The sequence below is a fragment of the Stegodyphus dumicola genome, chromosome 7, assembly GCF_044657685.1.
Source record: "Stegodyphus dumicola isolate Sdum_Otavi_A_Nest chromosome 7, ASM4465768v1".
NCBI classification, from domain to species: domain Eukaryota; kingdom Metazoa; phylum Arthropoda; class Arachnida; order Araneae; family Eresidae; genus Stegodyphus; species Stegodyphus dumicola.
Window position 1 is genome coordinate 127,262,286 of NC_140774.1, and position 12,405 is coordinate 127,274,690.

General features: G+C 31.7%; 1 protein-coding gene across 1 annotated transcript in view; it reads right to left on the reverse strand.

Annotated features, from left to right (window-relative positions):
- The window catches only part of LOC118182927 (uncharacterized), a 135,697-nt gene that overhangs the window by 32,366 nt on the left and 90,926 nt on the right, over nucleotides 1–12,405 (reverse strand). The window contains exons 5-6 of the mRNA XM_035352407.2: nucleotides 1,255–1,457; nucleotides 49–308 (exon numbers count right to left, since the gene is read on the reverse strand). Of these exons, the coding sequence (XP_035208298.2) occupies nucleotides 49–308; nucleotides 1,255–1,457 (463 nt within the window). The remainder of the gene's footprint in view (nucleotides 1–48; nucleotides 309–1,254; nucleotides 1,458–12,405) is intronic.

Here is a 12,405-nt window from a genome sequence, read left to right on the forward strand (position 1 = left end):
ATGACGTTAATTTCATACATGCAATTAATAATGTGAAAACTGCTTTACCGGCTTTTTATTTTTGGAAGTTTTTGGACTTTTAGCTGTATCTTGAGTTTCAGCTTTAGGAGATTCCTCAAAACAAGGTACAATGTAATGGATTTGCTGGTCTTCATTTGTTGGTTCCTGCCTTTGGGGTTTTAAAATATCTGAATTATGAGCAGAACGGCTGATTTCAGATAGTTGCTTTTTGCTGGGACCTGGACTTGATCTCCTTTGATGCCAAGTGTGAGGAAATGCAAGACTTGGAGTGCAAGGTGCTGATCTGCCTGAAATGTGAAATTTTGAGAAATATTAAATAATAACCTTTAGTAAAAATATTAAATGCATTGCAGAAGTTTTAAACAAACTCCTGGATATAAAGTAAAAAATACTGAATATAATGAATTAACACATTTTTGGTAAATCATCAAAATGTATAAGTCTAAATTATGTCATGGATTTTCGTTAGTCATTAGAAAAAATTTTAAATCATCTTCTAAAAATGCGTACTTTTAAAATTACATTTTAATATGACAAATTGATCTTTTGCCAAAAGCATAGCAGTGCTTAATAGTGTCACATTTTCTTTTGCAGTTTGAATTTCCAAAAGTCGAGAAAATTTTCAAGAGAAATATCTTAAGCAGTAAATTCTTCTGGAGGTTCAAATGACAATATATACAAGCAATTAAAAGATAGGATGCAGCAGGATAGTTAGTGCAATTTAATTTCAAGAATCTAAATATGACATGCTTGAACAGGCCTATCTTTTGTCCATTATTGAGTAAAAATTTGCATATAATTCTCTATATTCGGTTTAGAGACACCAAATATATTTATTTTTATTAAATATAATATTCGAATAAAATAATAATAATAAAATGATAATAATAATATTTATTTTTCCTACGACCAATACATTTTTCCGTATATTGGACGTACTAATTTTTGTCCAGCTTCACTAAAGGGAAAGAGAAGCAATATTAACTAATGAATTCAATGCTTTTTCTAAGAATGCCTCTAGAAAACTATCGAAATCAAGAAATTTTGAGATTTTTCATTCTATTTGAAAATTTTTATCTAGTATTCAAAATTATAATTTTGTAAAAAAATGAATAAAATAAGCAAACACATGATATCAAGGCATTCTAATGCAAATGGCTAGTACTGCTTTATTTAAAATCTATGATGCAAATATTAATCAGAATCAATTAAAATGGTACTGTATTGAATTACCTGTAAAATTCCAAGATCTACCTCTTGTATGAGCACTCTTAGGTGATGAAGTTCTGAAAGATTCATGCTTCATAGATGATTGTTGGATGGAAAGAACAGCTTTCCGAGCTGACCATAGTTCAACGATGGATTTTAACTCTCGTATTATTTCGGCTCCCTTTTGTGTTCGAAACTGGAACACTCCTTCACCAGTGGCAGAACGCCTGCAAACGTATAAAATAATTTGAGTACTTTAGTTGCAAACGTTTAATGTTTATGCAAGTTTATTCGGAAAAAATTTTAAAGGCAAAGAATATCAAAAGAATACAAAAGAAATTATTCAATTATTCCAAAGTACTTAAATGATTCAGTCTGAAAAGAAAATATTTATTTGCTACAAATGTTCTAGACATCTCTTGATTGTCTCTTTTGTTTAAACTAAAATATTTTATGGCATTATTTAAACTAAAAATGTCTAATCTATTTGCTTTAACCTGTTGATCTACTTGCTGATTACTACCAGGACGTGAAATACATTTACACCACGAAGGCATGTGGTAAGAAGGGTAAAATACCTTACATACTCTCTCTGTGTTAAAGGGTAACTGGAGAGAATAGAACCCTATCGCCAGATGTTTGCGGCAATGAATTATTATCCACCACCTTATATAGTTCGGGCGCCACTTGCAGAAATCATTACAGTACGGTAAACGTAAGAAATCAGCACTACGCTAGTCAGGATCTCAACTACGGATCTTCTTATTGCTAACTCGAAGTGTTTCCAACTTCAGAACGAAATTCGCGATGTCAGAAAACCTTAGCGTCCATAACATTTTAAATTTATTTCCATATTAATTAACTTGAATTACTTTTGCAGCCTTAACAAGTATATGATTGCTACTTTCAAAAGCTTTTGTGAACTGTACGTGTATAATTAAAAATTTGTTTAAACTAAAATAACGTTTTCCCAAATATGTAAACTGGAAATTATCTCTTTCGCATAATATATTAAAGGTTTCCAGCTAATTATGCTGCATTCCAGCTAATTATGCTGAAAGTTTGATAATTAATAGTGACTCTAAATTGAAATATATGATACGAAATAAGGCAGGAATATTTGATGAATTATATTCATGATTCTTATTTAATGATATTTTATTTTTAATCGTATATAATGAAAATATTCATCGAAATGAATTAAAGCTTTACGTAGCAACTACAACAATAAGAATAGTTTAAATTTACTGAGCAGATATAACTCCAGATTTGTCCTAAGGCAGTTTTGTCGTTTTGTTTTCTTTCCTTCAGTTTAAAACGAAAAGATTCGAAGAAAACCAAACACTCAGTTATACGTCTCCTCGTCGATGGGAACCAGTAGGCATGTTTCTTTAAACATTTTCATTACAGTTTCTGAACGTGGGCGATACGGACAACTAGAAAGCGCTCAGAAGTGTAGCACGTGGAAAGTGTTGAGTGGCACGTGCGTGTTGGAAAATTTGAGGGGGTGGGTTACAAATACAATTTTATATAAAATCTGCAGTATTCTAACTGAATTTTGGAGAGAGAGACTATTTTTTTCACATTAGTGTTTGCAGTTTGTTCGTTCATGTTAAATTGCACAGAAGCAAGGAAAAAAATTGATTTTTTACTTTAATATAACTAAAAATGAATTACCTGCAAACAAAGTCATAAACTTAGATCTGCTGAAAAACGTTTAAGTCATAACTTTACCTGCAGATTGTCCAAATGCAGAAGCTTCGGTGAACGAAGCAAAATATTAAAAATGGGGGGGGGGGGAACGTCATTTCAGAAAAGTTAAATTTTGTGTTAGAATTCCTTTGTTAGAGCAATGTTATACATGACTACTGTATATCACAAGCCGTGCTTTTGAGACATGAAAAATGCAAGTTCAATTTCTTCAGGAAGTCCAGTAGAATGGAAGATATAGGTCGTTTTTTTTTTTTTTTTTTTTTTTTTTTTTTTTGTGTGTGTGTGTGCAAATTTACCTTTAAATAATTTGCATTTATTTTATATTTATTTTATATTTTTTTATATTTTATTCCCTATAGTATTGCCATTGTTCGCTTTGAAATTGTTGAGTCTTTTAATTACAAATTCATTAAAGTTTTACAAAATATGAAATAGCCATAAAACTAATTCGAAATTCCAAATACGGGCCCAAATTCGGATGGAGGACTATGTTATCCAAAATTTGATGACTGTAGGTACCGCTGATTTTTCACAATGAAAGAAACATACATACATGGATTCTTCATTATTTAGTTTTTTGAAATATAATACAGGGGGGTAATATTTGGTGGCAACAATTTAAAAAAAATCGCAATACGCCGTTTCGAAACTAATACCTTTCTGGGCTAACGCCCATTTGGGATAAAAAATGATAATAATAGCTAGGAATTTAGATAATTATCTAATAACATTCCCATTACAAATAATATATAAGAATGGGATTTGACAGTGATATCATAAGGAATATTTTAAAAATGGAGATAAAATTGATATAGTTGTGAATTTAGGAAAATCTTTTATTGAAACTTCCATTACTAGTGGAAATTTTAATAAAGTTGAAATTTTAATAAATGTAAATTAGGTTTTTGAGCTGATCTATAAATGAAACCCACGGAACTCTAATTTCCTGAGTATGATGAGGTATGATAAAATTATTTCTTTGATGATAAGTGACATTAAAGATCTGTACTTAAAACTGTGTTTTAAACTTTAAATCATAGTTTTCCATGGAGAAAAATACCGTCCACCAGTAAACATTTAGAATTTCTAAGCGGCCGTCAGAAAATCCGGGGAGATCTTCTAAATAACGGGACATTGAGAAGCAAATGGCAATAAGCACATTTCTAGGAAATTTGGTTGCCTAAATATTTTCCAACTAACATTTAAACATTTTACAGTGTGTCGAGACAAATAGGTGTGTGGCGCGAACGCACGCAACTGATCATATTAATGCTTAAAAATGTTGAACATAATTTAACAATGCTTTTAACCAAAACACTGTGCAAAGTGAAGTATTTAATTAATAAATTTCATGGATTGATTTATTTTGTTAATTTTACTGCTCATTTCTGCGCAAAAGTATATAATTAATATTATTAATTTATTATAAATATTTAATATTATTCATTTATTACTTAATTCCGTTTAATCTTATCATCAAGTTTCAAAATATGTACGCAACTTTAAATTGGATTTATTCTTTGCTTTCTAATTATTCCGTTCTTATTCCCATGCAAGGCACTCCACAGAGACTTAGTCACACCCATTCGTCTCGTTCGAGAATCGGAGGCTTAAGCAGTTCAAGACATTATGCAAATAATTGTAGTCAATCTTCTTTGCAATACCGAATCGCGTCAGTCGATCCTTTACACATGTTAGTACAAGCAGTACGTGGATTTGTTTCTTTTTATTCCAAGGAACGCAAGTTACAATCTATCAGTTTCGAATTCTAAAACTGTGACCTCAAATCCATACTGATACTGGTATCCAAAATGCCCAAATAGCATGTTTTTTCAACATCCATCATTGTACGCCGCGTGACAGGAATGTGCACAAGTTTCGTTAGGTTACTATAAACGTTTTCAGGAATCTTTAATCGTTACCATTCCGTATCGGTACGCAATGACGAATCCTAATTAATAATTCCATGGAATGCAAATGTAATAATTATCTAAATATTTCAATGCGCATTCATTTAGCATCTACAGATCACATTGAAGGATTTTTAATACATTATTTTGGTAAGGATAGAGGGGCACGGAAGAAACTCGAATGGGCCAGTAAGCCAAAAAAGGAAAAAACAGCGATTAGCAAGATTTATGCAAGAATTATTATAAAATTATTATAATAAAATTATTAAACTAAGTAAATCATAAGTTTAGGCGCGTTTTAAAGTAAATGATAAATTTAGCAGAGAGAATACGCGTAAGTTGGTCCAAACCCAATATCGGCATGAAAGCCTAAATGCGAGAATAAACGCAATGCCGCTGACAGGATGCTATCAAGAGATTCAACCAGTAATGTTGTCTTCAGCAGTTAAAACGCACTCTGATTCAACAATCTAAATCATTCCTTAAATATTATCTCTTTCCACCACATCTGAATATCCGCGAACTAAAATTTGCATTCTGGCAGGAAAACGGAAAGAAAGCATAACAGAAAAGCTACTGAACATAAAAATAACTGGTGAATAAAAATAAATTATTACTTTACACTGTACTACTTTTATCTTAAAAAATATTAAACTTACTTTTCAGCCTCCCTTGGTAAACTAATTTGTAACCGCAATTTTTGTACTAACTTTTTTTCTGTTAAGTTAGTTTGTAATGATAAATTGTTTTATAACTGCACCTTAGAAATATTGTTGTCTGGATGTACGTAGTATTCACTTATCAGCTAATAAGCTGTATAATAAGTAAATATCTTAATTACTTTAAAATACATGGCTGTAAAATATATTTTCGTTTCGGAAACTAGATTTTGAAAAAAAAAAAAAAATCCTTGAAACGTATAGATATTAGATAGGAACAACATGGATTTAATTCATTCTTGGAATAATTGACGTACAACTTAAAGAAGACACTATTATTTGATACGCAAATTTTAATTTATGCAGGTGTTGAAATCATATGAAATAAATAATTCAGAAGCTTACGATTAAGCAATCTGATCATTTGGACTCGGAGTGTGAAACGATGGGCCGTAATGTGGAATATAGGGCTAAAATGTGACAATCCAATCAAGAGATGCCGATTTGCGATATCTCTTTTGCATTAACAAGCGAATTTAAATGCCAGTGAGTTGAACTTTATAATTAAAGATTCATTCAAAAGTCACGTTCAGGTCCACCATTCAAATTCTCTTAACCGAGAAATACGCCAAATATAAATTAATCTCTGATACTAGATACTTGAATGAGATTCTAAATGAATAGGTGAAGGTCTTGGCATTTTCGATATCTGTTACAGGAAGAGTGTAGCAACATTTCAGACGTAGAATTTGAATGCGTATAATATAAATTTTTAAATGAATAAAATAGTTATCTTTATTACATTAGAAAATGGTATATATATATATATATTTGAATTTAACAAATATTCTCTATTTGTATAAAGCTAATATAAATTTTAAATTTAATTATGAAATTTTAATTGCTAATATAAAAGATTAATTATTGCTGTGAACTAATTTACAATATCATTTAAATTCTAAGAGCATATGTAAATTAAGTACACGTATCTAAAACCATGAAGAAATATATTTATTTGTGCCATTGAGAAATTAAGCTAAACTTGAGAAACGTCAATGCAATTTTTATATTTTGTTATTTAAAATTACCCTCCGGTTTTCGCAATCTAGTTATCTGGTGTAAATGATATCGCTTCAGAGATGAAACTTAAATCCATATTATTTATTTCAAATAACGTCAACGAATCTTCGTTTCATAAAAAGTTATAACTCTAATATTGTTTTCTTAACATTACCAGTTATTTGTAGCCCAAAGAGCATTAGAACAGGAGACCCATTAATTTTGTTTTGGCATTATGCGGTGGCTTACTATAAATGTCGGTTGACTTTTCTAATTGTTGTCACCAAATATTAGAGCCTTGTGTTATATTTAAAGAAATTAAATAATGAAGAATCTGCATAAATGTATGTATGTTTCTCGCATTGGGATAAATTAACGATTCCTAGAGCATTCAAATTTTGAATAACGTAGTCTTTCACTGAATATGTGCATCCGGAAGCCCGAATTTGGAATTAAAATTTATTTTACTATCGATTTCATATTCTGTAACACTTCAACTAATTTTTGATTAACAAAATCAACGATTCCAAAGCGAGCAATGGCAATACTGTACGAAAATAAACATTTTATCTCCAGCGCGCGGGTCTGTGTATGGGAAATTCTGAAATGCTCATTTTAAAATCATTTTGCGATATTGCTGTTGAATTGAATTGTATGGTTTAAATGCGAAGAACTTGATATTTAATAAAAAAAGGCAGCACAAAAAACATTTAAAAAAACGCCCCTTTGGGTGTAATTTAAAATCTGAAAGCTTTCAGATTTTTTCTACAATAGTTTATTTACATAAGCACAATCGAGTAATAATGCGCATGCATGTTATGCCTAGGACTACTCTCTCGTTTGTTACAATGACTGTTAACTGCATTTGTTATTAATGTTTGGTTTGATATGGCTAATCGTTCGATGAATATATGTCTAGGCAGAGGGAGTTCAAAGATAATATTTTGTACTGCTACATTTGAGGAAAATAAAATAAGCGGATTTTTTTTTCAAAAATTCGATTGCTGATGGACACATCAAGTATTAGATGGCTTCATCAAAACATTAGATGTTTTTTGGAAGCAGGCAAAATGAAAAAATGAGCAATCGCCTTCGTCGGGAATCGAACCCGGACTTCTGGAATACCGCCCAAGCGTGCAGAACCGCTACATCACGAAGGCACGCTATGAACACGGGAGAAAAACCTTATATACTTCCCCTTTTTAAAGGGCGGCTGGGGTTTCTTAGGGGACCCAATCGCCAAATCTTGGGTGGAGGGAAATCCACCACCCCTTTAGTTTGGGCGCCACTGTAGAGACATTAGGTATTTTTGGAAGCAGGCAAGATGAAAAATGAACAATCGCCTTAGCCAGGAATGGAACCACGAACCTCTGAAATACCGGCTCAGTGTGCTGACCACTACACCACGAAGTTACGCTAGGAAGGCGAGAGAAATATCTTATACAAGAACAAAACAATCCCGATCCTCAGAAGAATGTCAAATGTCAACAACAAAAGTTTATGAGATCGATGTTACTAGGATTCATGTAATTTAGCGGTTTTCATACGTCTTCTGACATCCTTGAGAAGCATGGTATGTGAGATTACCCATATTTCCTCATCGCACAAAAAATAGGAAAGCACACATAAATAGTATTTGTATGAAATCTTTGAAATAATTTAATTCAAATTAAAGACGATTTGTTATTTAAGACTCTTTTAATCTTTAATCTTTTTAATTTGTTATTTAAGACTCTTTCAATTAATTTGCTATTTGTTTTCATCGAAAGTTAGAACTAATTTAGATATTTTTTATAATTTTTTTAAAATGAGGATTTTCGCAGATTCTTTTTTTTTTCTGCTTATATATTCAATGTACAAGTTTTTTAAAGTTTTGAGCTCCAAGAGAAACATACAGATACATTTATTGAGATAATATTCTATACTTTTATACCAGTAAAAAACATCGTCGAAACATTTTACCTAAAAGATAAATTTTCCTTGTACGTTAAACTTCCCTAAAAATAGGACGATGATAAAATCCACTGCTACATAATCCCCATTAGTTTGGGGGGATGTAATGGTGATAATCCTTTTTTTTTCTCTGTTTATATTCCAATAATAGCTATTCTTCAACTAACTCAAACACTTTAGTTTAGCTAGCGGGTGCACGTCAATTAACAGACAAGTTTGTGAAGTGTGGGGGGGAGGAAGTTGAATAAATGTTTCAAACATTGACTCATGAAGTCAGTTTAAGTTATGAAATTCATCAATGTAGACATAATTTCTCTCGTTCTTACATGCTTGAATTTTGCGTTTTCTTTGGGAAAATTATTTTGATGTTAGTCCTATGTCGAGTTAATTTTTAACTGCGCAAGAAGCCTTGGATTTTTTGAAGACTTCAGATTACAGTGATTTTGTCGGCATAGACAATAAAATAGTGATTTTCGCCCGGATCCCAATGGAGACTGATGATTTATCTACAAGAAAAATGGAAGAAATAATGTGTGATGAAGGAAGTCCTAAAGATGTTGCGGGCACTATTGAAATTTTAGTTTCAAATAGCAATGGAGAACATGATGTTAATCCCAAATGTGTAAAATCTGAACCCAAGTTCAAACGTATTCCGAAGGCTTTTGCTTATAAGACAGCATTTGTTGCTTCGTGGAAGATCAAACACTTATTTAGTGATGATAGTATGAGCCTACTTTGATTTGAGACACGTAACAATTGCCTATTTGGGAGTTTCTATTCCAAGAAATCCCTCTAGCAGAAAACTGGGTGTTGAGCAAGTTAATGAAAATTCTCTAAAGCTTCGAAATGAAGATTTTATTGTGAAAAAAATTTAAAAAAAATATACAAAGACGATGCCAGCTAAAGATCTGCGCCGCAAAACCAACAATTATCCGTATGAAAAAAAATGAACGTTGGACTATTTTTAAGATGTTTTCTCCCATTTCACCTATGTAAGAATGATTGGAAGTGAATTATATCACAGTCCTACTTTTAGGATAGGCTGTAGTGATCAAACTAATAAAAATTTGGTAATTTCTTTGGTTTTATATATATACATAAACTTAGAGAAAAAAATATTTAACAATTTATAAAAAATAGTATTTTCTTCAATGCTTGGTGTGATATGGGTTAAAATTAAGTTCGTTTGCTATTTATTAATTCTTTTTTAAAACTTTTCTGTTTCGTAACTTTTTTAATCTAGTGCTATTTTATTATTTTCCCCTTTATATTGTAAATTAAAACTAGAATACATATATATTGTATTTGTTCATAGATTTGAATTGGAGTTATTGCTGGAGGAGATATGCCTTCTAAGAAAGGAAAATAATATCCAGCATTACGGAAAGAGCTAATTATAGGCTATACCTGTCTTAATGGGAATTCCCTATTTCAATAAAGATTTGTATTCAGTGGAGTGACTTTAGTAATTCATTTGATAAAATAAACTTAGTGTATTAATATCTTTTAACCTAAAGGCAAATGGGATAATCAAATTATTTTTATATTCATTTTAAATCGTTAATTTGTTTATGAAGGAACTAAATTAATAAGCGATTGTTATTGCACTTGTCTTTTAAGCAATAGAGTTATTTAACCTCACAATGCATAAATTTTGGTGACATTGGGTGAAATGTGTCTATTGTATCGGAAGAACCTACGCTTCTTGATTCCTGCGGCAACCCAACCAAACACAGAACTGACTGCGTACAACCCTTCAGATATTTTAATTCTTTCAGAATAAACTACATTCCAGAATTCACCCCCCCCAATTAATATCTCAACACCTATGTTATTTTTTCTTGAGCAATCGGCGATCTGCAACCCCATATGCTCCATGAAGTCTGCAATTTGTTTACTAGGCACACTGATGGACGCCGAGGAAATAACATCCGAGATCAAACATTCAATTTTTATTTTATTATTTTGTTTCCAATTCTGAATTTCGATTTCAACGACCGGATAGGAATGATTCATTGCCTTCGTCGCACCAAATGAATAAACAGAAAGTCTTTCGTAACCGATTGGAGTAAGTTTTAAATGGTCGGCCAATTTTTTCGTTATAAAGGATCTGTGACTGCCTTGATCAAGAATTAATCTAGTTAATTTTGATTTATACTTAGAACAAGCATAAACTGTACAAGTTTGTAATAATATTTCCCTGGCATTACAGTCATTATTATTATCACCTTGAGGAACAGAAGCAATCAATTTTAAGTTTTGAACTTTATTTCTTTCCTCAGAATTCAAAGTCAGAGATTCAGTTTCATTTTTGGAATAACCTTGTTCCAACTTTTTGTTTACAAGGGATTTATTAGTACAAATCGATTCATTGTGATACATACCGCCACATTTATTACATTTAGTTTTATTTCTGCACCTTTTTGAAGTATGGAATTTTTTATTTGATAACTTAATTATTTCCGCTTGATACGATTCTCGTTGCGTAATTTTTACCCAATAATGTTCAGCTGCTTTAATCTCAAAAGCACTTAAAGGTCCATTCTCTGTAGACCTTTTCCGAAGCCTCCCAATAAATCTAAATACATAGGCAGTAATTCGAAGTAATTTTCCTAAAGAACTGAATTTTTCTATATGCAAAATTGGGGATTCATTGTTAATTACAGGTGCAGTCAAAATAATACTTTTTCTTAACTCCAACGATTCTGAATTTGGTTTTAATTTCTTTTGTTTTGGAAAGTTTTCAGTAGGAAAACGTAACCAGTGTGGCCCATGCCACCACAGATCATTCTTAACTAGTGACTGAGCACTAATTCCTCGAGTTAGTAAATCGGAAGGATTTTGTTTTCCTTCGCAGTGGTTCCACAATTTTTTGTTGCACATACTCTGTATTTCTGTAACACGATTGGCGATAAATGGTTTCCAATTATTTGGCGAACCTTTAATCCAAGTAATGGCGATTTCGGAATCACTCCAAAAATAAACATCCTCAATTAAATCACCAAACAATTTTTTCAAATATTTATACATTCGAGCAGCCATGAGTGCTCCCATTAACTCTAAACGAGGAAGCGTGATTGCTCTTAAAGGTGCAACTCTGCATTTCGACATGATAAAGGAAGTTTTAATTTTAGAATCACTCGTACAATATCTGAAATATGCGATGGCCCCATATGCTTTAGGACTAGCGTCCGAAAATAGGTGAAGGCTTATATTCATTGGATCGTCATCAAAGAAATTTCTCTGTATCGATATTTCAGTTAAATCATTAAGTTCCTCCCGCCAAATGTTGAATTTGTCCTTAATCTCTGCAGGAAGAACGTCATCCCAGTCAGAACCGGAACACCAGATTTCTTGCATAATAATTTTTGCCCGAATAACAAAGGGTGCAATAAATCCAAATGGATCGTATATTTGGGCGATACTTTGTAAAAGTTTCCTTTTTGTAGCAAAATCGTTTCCAGTAGAAAAGTCAATTAAATTTTTTAAATTTAACTTTATATCGTCTTCAATGGAATTCCAAATCATGCCTAAGAAATTCGATTCACTAGTTAATTTGTTATCTGATTCCTTAATCCCATTTGAGACCCATAAATCGTTTAATGCTTTAGAATTAGTTCTTAATTTTCTGAAATTCATCCCAGCATCCTTAAATATATTAACCGCATCTACAGATAACCGATATGCATCTTCAACCGTTCCTGCTCCAAAATATAGGTCATCGACATAGACAGAAGAATTTAACATTTGGAAACTATCCTGCATTTTATCTTTATATTTTCGAATGTGATATTTTATAGTGGCGGCCAAAATGAAAGGAGATATAGTCAAACCGAAAGCTACGCGACACATTTGCATAATCTTAAAGGAGTCATTATTTT